This window comes from Macrobrachium rosenbergii, chromosome 5 (genome assembly GCF_040412425.1).
Source record: "Macrobrachium rosenbergii isolate ZJJX-2024 chromosome 5, ASM4041242v1, whole genome shotgun sequence".
NCBI lineage: Eukaryota > Metazoa > Arthropoda > Malacostraca > Decapoda > Palaemonidae > Macrobrachium > Macrobrachium rosenbergii.
In genome coordinates, this window is record NC_089745.1 from 46,686,494 (window position 1) to 46,701,493 (window position 15,000).

General features: G+C 37.4%; 1 protein-coding gene across 8 annotated transcripts in view; it reads right to left on the reverse strand.

Annotated features, from left to right (window-relative positions):
• rudimentary (carbamoyl-phosphate synthetase 2, aspartate transcarbamylase, and dihydroorotase rudimentary) overlaps positions 1–15,000 on the reverse strand; it is a 186,132-nt gene that overhangs the window by 129,833 nt on the left and 41,299 nt on the right. For all 8 annotated transcript variants that reach the window (XM_067104207.1, XM_067104205.1, XM_067104204.1 and 5 more), the window contains exons 2-3: positions 11,922–12,267; positions 5,105–5,246 (exon numbers count right to left, since the gene is read on the reverse strand). In XM_067104207.1, the coding sequence (XP_066960308.1) occupies positions 5,105–5,246; positions 11,922–12,024 (245 nt within the window). In that variant the 5' untranslated portion in view covers positions 12,025–12,267. The remainder of the gene's footprint in view (positions 1–5,104; positions 5,247–11,921; positions 12,268–15,000) is intronic.

Consider the following 15,000-nt stretch of genomic DNA (forward strand, 5'->3'; position numbering starts at 1 on the left):
AAATCAACGATGGCCTTCAAAGCTGCACAAAATGACTACGAATAAATGAAAACGAAAAAGGACATACAAGATAAAAACCCTTATTCCATTACAACCGTTTGGCTGAATCCAGTGAGGTCGCAACCAAACAGAGAGGATCATTCAAACTCATTAAAACTACCAAACTTCAAAGCAACGACAAGAGCACGAGTCAAGCTCCAGCGGGGAACAAGAGGAGGAGGAGGAGGAGGAGGAGGAGGAGGAGGAGGAGCAGCGTCACCGAACGACTTGGAGAAGAGGAAAAAAGACAGCAATGCAGGTTATTTAACTGGTACGTCAATCAATACAGATCCCACAACAACCAAAATACTCATGACGCAACGGCTCCAGCTCCGGGAATTCGCCCGGAGGGAAAAAAGTGAAAGTGCGCGAAAAAATAGAAACCTATGCAAGTTGCATGGATGAGTTATTTTTGCTTTGAGAACGAAAGTGATAGCGCTTTTTTATATGTATTTGGGGAGATTTTTTGTTTGCATATATTTAGGGAGATTTTCTTGTTTGCAAATATTTAGGGAGATACTTTTTGTTTGCATATATTTATGGAGATTTTTTTGCATATATGCAGGGAAATTTTTTTTGCATATATTAAGGGAGATTTTTTTTGCATATATTTATGGAGATTTTTTTGTTTGCATATATTTAGAGAGTTTTTTTTTGCACATATTTAGGGAGATTTTTTTGTTTGCATATATTTAGGGGGAATTTTTTTGCATATATTTAGGGAGAATTTTTTGTTGTATACAGTATACTTAGGGAGATTTTTTGTTTGCATATATTTAGGGAGATTTTTTTACTACGTATATTTAGGGAGATTTTTTCGTTTGCATATATTTCAGGCGCTAGTTCATGCGTTTCTATCTTTATCATATTCTATAACACCAACATTTTCAAGGCTATATTTTATTTTCACTGAAATTTGCCACGCAAAAAGCCAATCACGCTAACCAACATAGAACGAGATTTTGTAATAACAAGACGTTCTTTGCAGTCGAAGGTAAATCTTTGCAAATCAAAGGAGGCCGAACCTTCATTTTCATGAAACTCTTCAGGATAAACTTCTCACAATAAACACCGATAAATATGACTTCCTTGTTACTAAAGACTAGCTTAAACTTTTTTGTCTACGAGCTACGAAATGACCTAGCATCTCCAGTTTTCCTCTTTATCTCTTTTTAAGGTTCGGATCCTTGTGGTTAACCCCATCTCTCTATTTCTCTCTCTCTCTCTCTCTCTCTCTCTCTCTCTCTCTCTCTCTCTCTCTCTCTCTCTCTCCCCCCACTTTTGCGTTAGCTCAGAACACAGCGACGACCTCTTAAACGGTGGTTCCTTCAGTTCATAGTTCCAAAATGAACACCTACGAGGCTTCAGTGGTCCACTGTCAAAGTACCACTATAACAAGGACCACATTTCCAAAGATATCATAAATACAGCAATATTTGTCCGACTGATTTTTTTGAGCATTACGTGAAGCAATTAATTTTCTTACCAACAATGTACATTTTCCCACATATTGTCCACGGCTAATACAATTTCAAGACTAGTAAATTTCGAAGAAATACTACAAATTTTTCCTATAAAATATGGTATAAAAATGTCTCAAATGAAAAGCTCAGGACAAAAATAAATGAGAACAATTCTGGCACCATGGACGCTTTTGTTGTTCTGTTGATCAAACGACATTATATCTACCTTTCGTTCGTGAGTGATTGGGGCGGCTGCCGAAATGAGTGCTAGCAATTCAATCCTCACTTTTCTGCACGAGCTTTCACCACGGATTCTTGGTATTAACCACGAAGAGGGACTCGCATCCCAAATGTCAGGAGACTAGCAGAGGTTAAATCTTTTTGCATCACCCATCAGCACAACATACACAGAAACACACACACACACACACACACACACACACATATATATATATATATATATATATATATATATATATATATGTGTGTGTGTGTGTGTGTGTATGTTTGTTTTGCGTATCTGTCTGTCTATTTATCTATATATATAACACATATACAAATATATATATATATATATATATATATATATATATATATGTTATGTATATATGTATGTATATGTACATGTGTATATATATATATATATATATATATATATATATATATATATATATATATATATATATATATATATATATACTTTGTTATATAACCCAGGACATTCTTTATATTCACAAATATTGAGCCACAAACTTTCGATGGCGCAATGGTCACAGTCACTGCAATTTCGTTGTTCCCCAACTAGGCGTTAGTTCAAATCCCCTGGCGACGAAGCACATATTCAATTCCCCTTGGGTGTAAGCTGTCCCCGAGGTATAGTGGACTGGATATTAAATGGAATATGTGCTTAATATATATATATATATATATATATATATATATATATATATATATATATATATATATATATATATACATATATATATATATATATATATATATATATATATATATATATATACATATACATATATATATATATATATATATATATATATATATATATATATACATATATATATATATATATATATATATATATATGATATACATGTATATATACACATATATATACAGAGAGAGAGAGAGAGAGAGAGAGAGAGAGAGAGAGAGAGAGAGAGAGAGAGAGAGAGAGAGAGAGAAAGTAGCAATGCCGGCTTGCGTGTTAAAAAGTGACAAATATCTGAAAAAATACTGATCCTGCCGGGGAAGATCAATATTCTGCAGAACCTTACTTGCCCAGTAAATGAGAAATTATGGTCAAGGTGGGCCCAGTATATATTTGGAGAACAAAATCTTTAGTCACAAAAGGACCTTCCATGCGGTGCAGAGGAGGTATTAAAAAAAATACAAGACAAAAGAAATCTCCGTTGGCAACAAGATTTAATCTGTTAAAAGTGCGCCCAGTGAAAAAGTAGCAGACCCAGTCGCCACTTGAATAGCTGAGGGTCTACAGCCCCAAGGAGGTACCCAGTACCTTGTCCTTCCCTTGTAGTACTTCAAGTGTTAGTTATCGCTCAGATGAGGCAACAGACGGGGAAAGGGGGAGGGAGGAAGGGGGAGGGAGGAAGGAGGAGGGGGGCGGCGACCGCAAAAGGACGGAGAGAAGTGCTCACAAAACAGCAGCATAAGAGGTGGGATCCATGGTGACCTTGGAGCAGGTTCGTTTTGGGCGCTGGGCAGGCCCCTTGGGCAGACCTAATTTAAGCCTGCCGGTTTCTGAAGCCGATTTCGTCCGGCCTTTTAACAGGCATACTCTAGACAGACTAGGAATGAATTGTTCTTTTATTCTGTTTACTAATTTACCTAGTAACTTATAATGAAGTTAAGACTACACTTGCCATACAATGTCACTTTCGTTATTTAACACTTCGACCTACACGTCACATTGACTCTCCTATAGGTGCTGAAGGATTGGATGTCAATTATACGTTATACTTAAATTCGGTCACTAAATACTGTTTTAAACGATTCCATCTGATCGCCACCCAGTCTCTGAAGTGGAACTACAGCTGCACAATCATAATGTTCCTTGACAGTGAATTTTAAAGTTACGAGTAAAATGCAGAGAAACGACAGCGACACCTTGCAGAACATTACTACTATAATCAATATCACGCACACACACACAGAGAGAGAGAGAGAGAGAGGTGGTACCTTGTACCAGAGTAGAGAGAGAGAGAGAGGGCGGCTTTCCTTTACCCCAATCTCAATCACAGGTAAAAAATATCGGTTGTCCCGTCGCGGTAAAAACGCTCTCTGCATCCGCACGTGACGTCTGCACGTGACGAATAATAAAGGGAGAGGATCAAGACAAAAGGAGGAAAAGCTCTGAGTGAAGGCACAGGTGCTCTCTCTCTCTCTCTCTCTCTCTCTCTCTCTCTCTCTCTCTCTCTCTCGTTATCTTTTTTAATCATCTTTAATGTATATTTTTTCTCTAATATTGTGGTCGTGTTTCCTTTCCAGCAGCTTAGGTCTCTGTCTCTGTCTCTCTCTCTCTCTCTCTAAGCTCGCGTGGTTACAAGAAAAGAGAGACCGGCTCTCGGGGCAAAACATACTCGAGGAGACCAAACAGCGACTAGAATATAGAGAGAAATTTCTCAAAATTAGTTGTAATTACATCTCCTTCCTAAATACATATTCTGTTCTTGCTATACGCAAGGTATCTTCTAAGGTTAAGAATGTGAATTACACTCCGTTTTTTCTCCATTTTATAGTATTAGTTTATAAGGAAACGTGTATGTCTCCAAGTGCATTACACACGAAAAACTTTATTAAATACCGGACTTGCGAAAGACTACATTAATTATCCAAATTATAAAGATTAAGTGTTAGTATTAATCATTTTGCGATCCAAATTATATAAAAAAAATTTCATAAGGGCATAAAATAGGATAAACAGCTAAAAGTAAATGAAATTTGTTAAATGAAGGGAAACTTAAATTACATTACTAATATAACCTTAAAAGCCAACCATTCCTTCACTGTGGGACTGAGACGACCTTTGTTGTGTCATTGAAAGCACCACAACAGACTTGTGACTTATGGAAAGCCGGAGACAGATTGCGAATACTGCATTCTGGAGCCGTCACGCTGCCAAGTTACCAGATACCTCCATCCATTAAACGTACAGTTTTCCCGGCAATGTCACCGGTGACAACTCTTGCAAGACGGGAGGAACGGGAGCGACCTTTAATTTATTCAATTTGGTTGTCTACTCATTCGTTTATTGTTGTTTTTGTTTTAATGATATCGTATATCCACAGTAAGTACTTCAGTTTCCATTTTTCTTTGGTGGGCTTTCCATTCTCCCGAAGTGTTTGGCAATAATAATAATAATAATAATAATAATAATAATAATAATAATAATAATAATAATAATAATAATAATAATAATGATAATAATAATCTCGTGAAAATCAGTTTGTGTAATAAAAATCCACAATCATACAGGAAATCCTATTTTACATAATAATACAGTTTACTATATAATTGTGGATTTTTATTAAAAAATAATAATAATAATAATGGTTCAGACTTACTTTGAGAGTCCGTATTGGTCGAGGGTGTTAGTCTGGGGCACGCCGTAGTTACCGACCAGAGGGTATGTCAGCACCAGCACCTGCCCACAATAGGAGGGATCCGTTAATGCCTCCGGATACCCCACCATGCCCGTCTGGAACACTGTAAAAGAAAAAGACAGAATAGAACATACAATTTAGGCCAAAGGCCAAGCGCTGGGACCTATGAGGTCATTCAGCGCTGAAAGGGAAACTGAAAGTAAGGTTTGAAAGGTGTAACAGTGAGGGGGGGGGACATCGCAGTTGCACTATGAAACAACTGTTAGAGGGTAGAAGGGCAGATGGTAAAAAGAGAATATGAACGGAGGTGTAGTAAAAGGAATGAAAGTGGTTGCAGCTACGGGGCGAAGGGACGCTGCAAAGACCCTTAAGTAATGCCTAGATTGAACACGTGAGGTGCACTAACGGCACTAACCCCCTACGGGGTATTAAAAAAAAAGGTCAAGGTTAGGGCGCTTTCAAAGAATGGTCACTAACAATAAACTCATAAATGAACTGGTAACACCAATGGCAAACAAAGAACAATTTCCGATAAAGTTTTTGAAGACAATTAGTATAAATATGCAAAATTATTTATAGCTGTACATAATTCTTTAGCTTTCAAGGGCACGTTCCCCTATCTGACGTAAATGAAAAAGGAGAGCTTCAGAGATGAATTGTGTATTGCTATAATCATGCATTTTATATTAATGCACTTATAAAACTACAAAAGTCTTTTTCTTTCCTGTAATAACTAAAAACAACACAGCAAAAGAAAAAAGTAACAATTCACATAATAATCTTATTAAGATCACAGACAAACACCGACAAAAGACTATTCAACAACTGTAATAACAAAAGATCGACAAAGACAAAAGGAGTAATTAAAAACACGACGGTTCGCATAAACAATAAAACAAAATGAACCATACATCTGCAGCAATCACAGAACCGTTTTCCTGCGGCAAAACAAAGACAAGCACTGCAGTACTTGCGATTCCGGAAAAGAAAAAAGAGAAGAAAAAGAATAAATGAAAGAGTACCGTTTCCCGAGACACAGAAGCATTCTATTTCCGAGGCACAACGACTTCTATCTGGGTACAATGGGTCGTTCCAGATACCAGGACTCTTTTGGGCTGGCTTGATGTATGGGCAACCTTATCCTTCATCATGTGAGCGCCAGTGAGTCGTATACTGTGTAACGATGCATCTCATATGCGTGGTTTCATACATGCACACTATAATGCATGTACATACATATACACAATATGTGAGTATATATAAATTTATATATGTAAAATATATATATATATATATATATATATATATATATATATATATATATACTGTATATATATATTAATACGCACACACACACATATATATATATACGCAGTATATATTCGCTCCAGATATAAAAGATTAAGTCTTTGTTATTCAGTTGTGTTCCGAGGCTGCTGTCTTCAATATACTGGTCTTGAAATATAATTCACTTATAAATCGGTATGATATATTATATATGTATATATATATATATATGTATATATATATATATATATATATATATATATATATATATATATATATATATATATATATACATACACACACAAAATATATATATGTATTGATGATGACTGTCACATCAAAAAAAGAAAGACAGCACTGAACGAAACATAGGTGATATTATCATAGTCATACCAGAATGAATTCACCGTTTTTGAAGTGGAATCAATAATGAAAAACTTATGAGATTGAAAACGCTAAGTTATAATGGAATCACTTCAAAGATGATTTTTAGCTGAAACTGAAGTGACACCTCGTATACTAACTAGGCCTGACAACGTGATAGCTAAAAGTATTACACTTAAGTCGGTTGTGACGAACTAAGCTTGTTATAAACGGGCTGGGGAAATAAATTGATAAAAAGCTTGAAGATGGAGAACGTGGTTTTACGGTGACGTTGCACAGGACAAATATCTAAGCTAATAAATACTGTGCAGCATTGTATGGAATGCAAAAATCCCCATTTGATGGCTTTTATTAATTAATATGAAGTCTTTTAACAGCGTCCACAGTCCAATATTATGGAAGGGCTTCCGTTTCTATGGCATTTTAATTGAAATATGTATAGCCCATTGACATTTATCAGTGAGCCAAGTAGATGCAAAGTTTACGCTGATGGGTTCTTGACAAGATGACTTGCACTAAATAGTGTGGAAGCTACAAGATGTTAATTCGCCTTTGCTATTTGCCCTCACAAAATTTATTATGGTAAATTGGTCGGGGACGGAAGGGAAGGTTTGACTGGAACATGAGATTTAGTCCTGATGACAAGCGCTGGGACCCATGAGGTCATTCAACGCTGAAAGGAAAATTGAGAGCAAAGGAGGTTTTAAAGGTGTAACAAGAGGAAAGCCTCGTAGCTGCCCAATGAAATAACTGTTAGGAGAGGGTGGAGAGTAAGATGGAAGAAAAAGGATATGAACGGAGGTACGGTGAAAGGAATGAAAGAGGCCGCAGCTAGGGGCCGAAGGGACGCTGCAAAGAACCTTATGTAATGCCTACAGTGCACCGCGTGAGGTGCACTGATGGCACTAAACTCCCATCCGCAGCGGAGGAAGGTTTGCTTAGAGAAATGACAAACTTGACGGACTTGGTTTTCGCAGACGATGCTGCTTTCAACAGCAAAACACCACAGGATTTACAAAGCTTGCTTTAGCAGAGGGCATCATATACCTAGACGTTGGGACTCGAAATAAGTCTAAGAAAAACAGAGTAATGAAAATAGAGTACGCACTAAGGGTATTAGGTGTCATTAGACAGGAGAGAGTGAACATAATAACAAAAGGGAAAATACGGAAGTTCCATTTGTAGATGAGATAATGATGAAAGGGAGATTGGGATGGCATGGTCATGTCCTTCGCACAACCCCTCGGAGCATAGTATGTGATAGTGCCAGCCGGCATATACCGTACGAATGGGAAGACCCAGACTTATTTGGATGAGAATTTTGAGAAGGAAGGCTGGAGATGAATGGAGTTTTGTGGAAGACGAAACACAGTTAAAACCTGAAGAGCGAAATTTCAAAGGGGGCCTTTGCGGATTAAGAGTATCATACACACATATATATATATATATATATATATATATATATATATATATATATATATATATATATATAAACATACACATGTACATATATATGTATTTATATATATACATGTGTATATGTTATACATACACACACACATATATATATATTATATATATAATATATATATATATATATATATATATATATATATATATAGATATATATATAGATATATATATAGATATATATATATATATATATATATATATATATATATATATATATATATATATATATATATATATATATATATATATATATATATATATATATATATATATATATATATACAGAGAGAGAGAGAGAGAGAGAGAGAGAGAGAGAGAGAGAGAGAGAGAGAGAGAGAGAGAGACTTTACTTAACAATCTCAGTATAATCTGACTCAAAAGCATGAACAGATACATTTTCGGTGACCCAATTCCCGTCCCACTCCTTCCTCGGGCGACAAACGATCTATGAAATGAACCAATGGCTGTCAGGTGGACACAAAGAAGTCTCCTTGGTGGGAGGAAAGATAGTGAAAACCTCTGGGCAATTTCTGGCCTGGTGATGTTTTTTTGTCCGGCTTTGAAAGTTCTTCTTTATTTTCTTCTTGGATATTTCTGAAAAAGCGCCAGTTTTGGTATTTTGTCGAAATTTCAGGCCCTGTAGTTCAGCTTTGTGTGATGAAATTTTCGTAATACGCCAAACCTTTGTCGACATGTTTTTGAATAGTCTTTTTCTTTGTTAATTTTTTTCGCCTCGTCAGTATTCTGGTCCTATCTGAAACGTGAGCACAATCCAGAATAATAAAATGCATTAGAGTGAGGAAGTGTGCTTAAGAATGATATACCTATTTATAAAAGCAAATCTGAGGGCCAAACGGCACACTCTTGAAGCAAATGCATCAGGCAAGCTTAGAACCAAATGTATCCTCTGATATGCCACGTGTATTCTCTAATACACGAATATTTAATTAAAAACGTAGAGAGTGGAACGAATATTTCGAGCAGCTGCCCCCCTTATCATTCTTGTTCGAATGATAAGGAAAAGAATGTAAAAGATCTGGGGATGTTTCGTGGAAGTAAGTTCGGCTTAAATGGGCATGACAGGACAAGAGACTTGTGTGGTTTTAGGCAATGACATTGATGCATGTTTATATCCCCAAATGAAGTGACTGAGCTAAAAATGTGAGAGTAAAGCGAATAAGTAGGAAGGAAAACACACACACACACACACACACACACACTAACAGTCTTTTGACGTGGACTGACGGATATGTCACAGGAAGAAAGCAATGGCTAGAGCAGTAAATCCAATAGTTTTCTGTTGCAGTGAGTCTGGAAGCAAGATTTGGACTAATAAGGGCTGACAAAAGGCGGTGCCCACACGTTACAAAAACTGGCGAAGAAGTGTGAAACCGTCGGCAAGATTATGAGCGCAAATGTGATTCAGAACTGTGAGATGGGTGACGAGACAGATAACGAACAAGGACACACATTTTCTCAAAACGAGTCAAGTCGAACAGTCAAGATTAGTCGAACGCCTGTAAAACAAAGGGGAGAGGGTTGCAAACAGCTTAAACAGTACCCGAAAATGTATTTTGATAATAAAGATTAAAATGGCAATTTATGAACCGATACAAAAATAAAATAAAAAAAAGTAAAAATCCGGCTCGCTAGAAAAATCTGGGTCAAGACCCAGAAAGCGAGGTATCGACAGACAGTGCCACAAATTGACATAACGGGTCCAGTCATTCCGCGGTAAGGCTACAAGAGTATCAGAGTGCTAAATCCCAAAGGCTTAACTTTAGTGTATAGGCTTACTACTGTAAACATTGAATTCGAACAAGAAATATATGAAAAAAGTGTTTTCACGAGGGATTCGAACCCACACGTTAAGTAAACAACAGGAATTTCGATAACGAATATAAGATGCTCATATAATTCCAGTGTTGCTTCAGAGACCTCAGATTATTATTATTAAAATTGTTTAACCAGACCCCTGAGCTGACTGTCAGCTCTCATAGGGATGGTACAATATAAATCTCTATGGAGAGATTGAGGTAGTTGTCTGAGTTATCAGGGAACTCTTCATTGTTACTAATTCTCTATGGAGAGAGAGCGAGGTAGTTCACAACTTTCAACTTAAAAAGCTGACTATGGTGATGATCTAAAGCAGTGTAGTACAATACGGGTATGGGTTAATTTCTTTGAAGGCTTTTGCATTTATGCTACGCTGGCAAAATGAAAGACAGACACACACACTGAACTGAAAGGTTCAAGGGTAAAAACCACTATTTTCCTACTATTAGCATAAGGGAGTTCAGAATTTTCATACTGAACCGAACAAAAAATGCTCAAGGTACTTGTAAAAAGGCAGAGATAAATAACATGGCGCAAAACGATCATTAGCATATAAATACAGAATTTATCCTAATAAAATAAAATTTTAAAGCAGGTATCCTCACGAGCACATGCATGACGTGTTTATTATGTGTAGATCCTTTTGAATTTACTAACTTGGCAACAGATCATCACAGCCCATTTGTTATCTATGACGTCTGGCTTCTCAAGGGATGATTCACAGATAGGCCACAAAGCAGGCTTCCTGTGGTAAACAATTCTGTCTGTCTCGTGATGCACAGGTAAACCAAAAGCCGGTTTCCTATTTAGTAAACAATCTCTCTCTCTCTCTCTCTCTGATTCAGATAAACCAAAAGCAGGTTGCCTATTTGGTAAACTCTCTCTCTCTCTCTCTCTCTCTCTCTCTCTCTCTCTCTCTCTCTCTGATTCAGATAAACCAAAAGCAGGTTGCCTATTTGGTAAACTCTCTCTCTCTCTCTCTCTCTCTCTCTCTCTCTCTCTCTCTCAAGATTCACAGATAAACCAGAAGCAAGTTTCATACTTGGTAAACAACACACACACACTCTCTCTCATGATTCACAGATAAACCAAAAGCTGATTTCCTATATGGTAAACAACTCAATTTCTCTCTCTCTCTCTCTCTCTCTCTCTCTCTCTCTCTCTCTCTCTCTCTCTCTCTCAGCGTTAGAGAGAAGGGCTAGAGTTCAGGGTAGTTTAAAAAACCGGCCTAAGATCTTTTATAAACATGAGTCACACAGATGGCAGGCTCAGTCATTACGACTGTATCATCTGCATCATGTTCGTCAGTCTCAACCTCCTTCAGAAAGGATGGCTTTCATAAATTTTGCATCGCAACACAACTTCAGCATACACGACGGGACTTTCGCCTACTCCGCGCTGCTTCTGTCATAATGCAGCTCATGCTGAGCTGCACCGGCTCATTTAAAATGACCCTATCTGCAAAACGGTCACTTCCAAAGGAAGTGTAACACAAGGCCAAATTTCAATGTAGCTTCTACGTAATGGGTCTATGGCCTAATAAACGGATGGAAAATTGAATATGCTAAATGGCACTAACCTATCAGAGTTAGTTACCTTGTGCATGGGCACCATACGCATCGCACCTTCTTTATCGATGATCAAAGTAATAATAATAATATGTGAACGTAACCATACTCAAACCTAACAACCTTTAACCTAAACGACTGGTAACAAACAACCACTCTGACAGCTCCCTGAATATCCAATTAAAGAATAAATGAATCCAACATTCCAAATAAGATAAAAGTTCACTCACCCACTTCTCCAGCGAAGGACACGGGGGCGCCGAAGACGTTCCCTTGAAATTCGCTGCCATCCTCCAAGATGAGGGTCGCCTTCTGCTGCGTCGCCGTCGGCATGTTGGAGTTGCTACTCGGCCTAATGATTCGGTGGTGCAATCAAGGTTAACAGTTGCTTCTCGGGTGTTATGATACTCGAGCAAGGTCTGCAGGATGGTCTTTCAGCCTCTTCTGCAGGGAAAGACTTGTGCTCACCACAACACTTGGGCGAGCACTGAGTCGAAGGACTTGAGTTCAGCCATGTCCTACCAACAGACCACGTGAACGACTCAGATCTCTTCGGTCGGGTATCTTGACCAATACCTAAACAAAAGGAGAAAGAGAAATGGAATTAATGCCATAAGTTGGTTCAAAGTAAGAATGATAAATGATTATTCGTCACGGAAACGAAATGCCATAGGCTACAGATTTAACAGATTACAGGTTACTACACACGCAACAAAGAGCTCCGAGCGCAAAGGAATCGGTCGAAACTTAGTGAAAACGCCGGTACCGCTTCGGGTGCACCGATTAGCAAGAGTACACTTTCTAAGAATTGTTTTTTATTTATGCATCCCTTAGAAAATCATACAGCCGTCGTTTTAACTCTGCCCCGAGGAATTTCCCCGCAATAATTCTCGGAATATTAAAAATACATCGTGTCAATCAAATGTACTGAATAATGACAACAAAACACAGCTCAATCGAATTATAGGAGGGCGTTCCCGGAGGGGCTAGCGAGACTACTGCTGTGGGGCAGTCTTGCTCTTCTTCACCCTTTCTTATCAAGGTGACCCATCTGTTTTCGCCTTAAAATGTACCTGCCTCTCAGGTAACAGGCTTACTTTTTAACACACATGAAAATTTACTTGTTCTGTATAAAGTAGTTTCCATACCAGAAAAGAAACGCTGTAAACTTTCGCCGTCAGGGTCAAATTTGGATATATGTATACAAGAGATTATGGTAAACAATTGTCGAATCAATGATGAAATCAGTGGTGCATGACATGAAATTTCGAGTATCGAGTATATGAACATTCGGAAATGCCGGATCCCTGATTTATTAGCAGAATCCTAAGCACTTTCTTTTTTAGAATGGCCTACAGTATCTACATTTGCTCTCCGTTAATGCGCACTCTATGTCTAAGCCACACATTCATTCAACAGGTCTTCTTGGAAATATATTTGTCTATTACGGCACAAAGATTGTTTAAGGAAGACGAAAATGGAAAAGTGGGTGAGTGTGTCTTAACAACAACGGCCACCAAGCTCGCTCTCTCTCTCTCTCTCTCTCTCTTCAACTGCAATGTCAAGTAAGATACCTTATCATGCACCACTTCCGGTAAGTTATCAATGGAATTTCCGTAAAGTTGCGATGTGCCCAACAAAAACAGTTTTGAAACTTTGTAATATTCGAAAAGGACTTACGCTGACTGTCTGAACCACATTAAGAGTGTAAGTTCTATTGACTTGGATTTATCACATTACGAGAACATGGTCAATTACTTGTAATAATAATAATAATAATAATAATAATAATAATAATAATAATAATAATAATAATAATAAAATAATAATAATAATAATAATAATAATAATAATAATGAGCAAAAATTCATTAAATTTTCTCCTGTACTGTCGTTAGTCCAAAATAACTATGAATAGTATGTACGTAAATATCCACCTCTGTTTTGAGGGCAGAAGAAATTTAATGTCATTTGAGTATCAAGCATCCAGAGAAATACAACAAAAATCTCAAGGAATATATATATATATATATATATATATATATATATATATATATATATATATATATATATATATATATATATATATATATATATATATATACACACCCTTTATCCGATAGCGTCTGCATTTTCTTTCTGGTCACCCAAACAAGTACTGACCAGACCAAACGTTGCTCAGTGATTTAACGACCTCTTTTCACTATCGTTGATGGGAAACGTCTTTGTGTTCAGTTCTTGAGAAAATAAATTGCGCCTCTCAGCCCGAACAGTGAATCATGTACTTAGTGATTATCTGCAGTGTCTGGCTCTCTCTCTCTCTCTCTCTCTCTCTCTCTCTCTCTCTCTCTCTCTCTTTTTTTCTCTCTCTCTCTCTCAATTATTACTTCATGCTGTAGTGACGCAGTAAGGCAAAAAGATAACAAGGTGGATGTGGTGAAGTGGGAAACAACATCGTCTCCTTTCTCAGTAATGAAGGATGTCTTACCAATTCGACTGCATTAAGTCTTCGGGGAATTGAACAATCTTTCCTCTTTAGGCTAACTTCATTTGGAGTTTTCCGAGTGAGTGGTAAAGTAGGATACAACAGTTATGTATAATATTGCAGCATCATGACGTTTCTCCAAAACGTGATGTGGGCTAGGGAGGGGGAGGGGGTTGGTGCTGGGAGAAAATAAAATAAAAAAAAATCACTCACTGCCACATTCATATGCTGGTTGCTGGGCCAGGGAGGAGCCAGCAGCCAGTTCAGAAAACTTCCATAACATTAGCCGCTTCTTACACTAACACAGGCTCATTAGCAGACTGTCTAACTCCCAACACACAGCGTTTCTAACTACCATCTTGTAAAAACTTCCTTAATTCCTGTATATTAAGAACTTTCCTTTCCAATAGCTCTTTCACACTAATTATCCAGCGTTTTCTAGGTTTTCCTCGATTCCTCCCGCCAGACACTCCAAATTAACACTTTTTCACTGACTTATCGTTCTACATTCTTTCCACATGACCAAACCACCTCTAAACACCCTGAACCAGCTGTGCTCCTTCGCTAAACGTTTTATCTCTTCGCTACGTATCTCAACACTACTCGCTCTTTCAATTCTTATGTCACGGAAATACTTCATCTCAATGACTTCGACTTTGTTTTTCCATGCACATACAACACCCATACTTCAGTTCCATAGTGTACAAGTGATTAAGCAACCCTAGCACATTCCCACCCTAGGTTTCATAGACATTCCAAATGTCTTCCCAATCTTTTTCACACATACCCTCCTACCTTATTTCATCACTTATTCTGTAACTAACC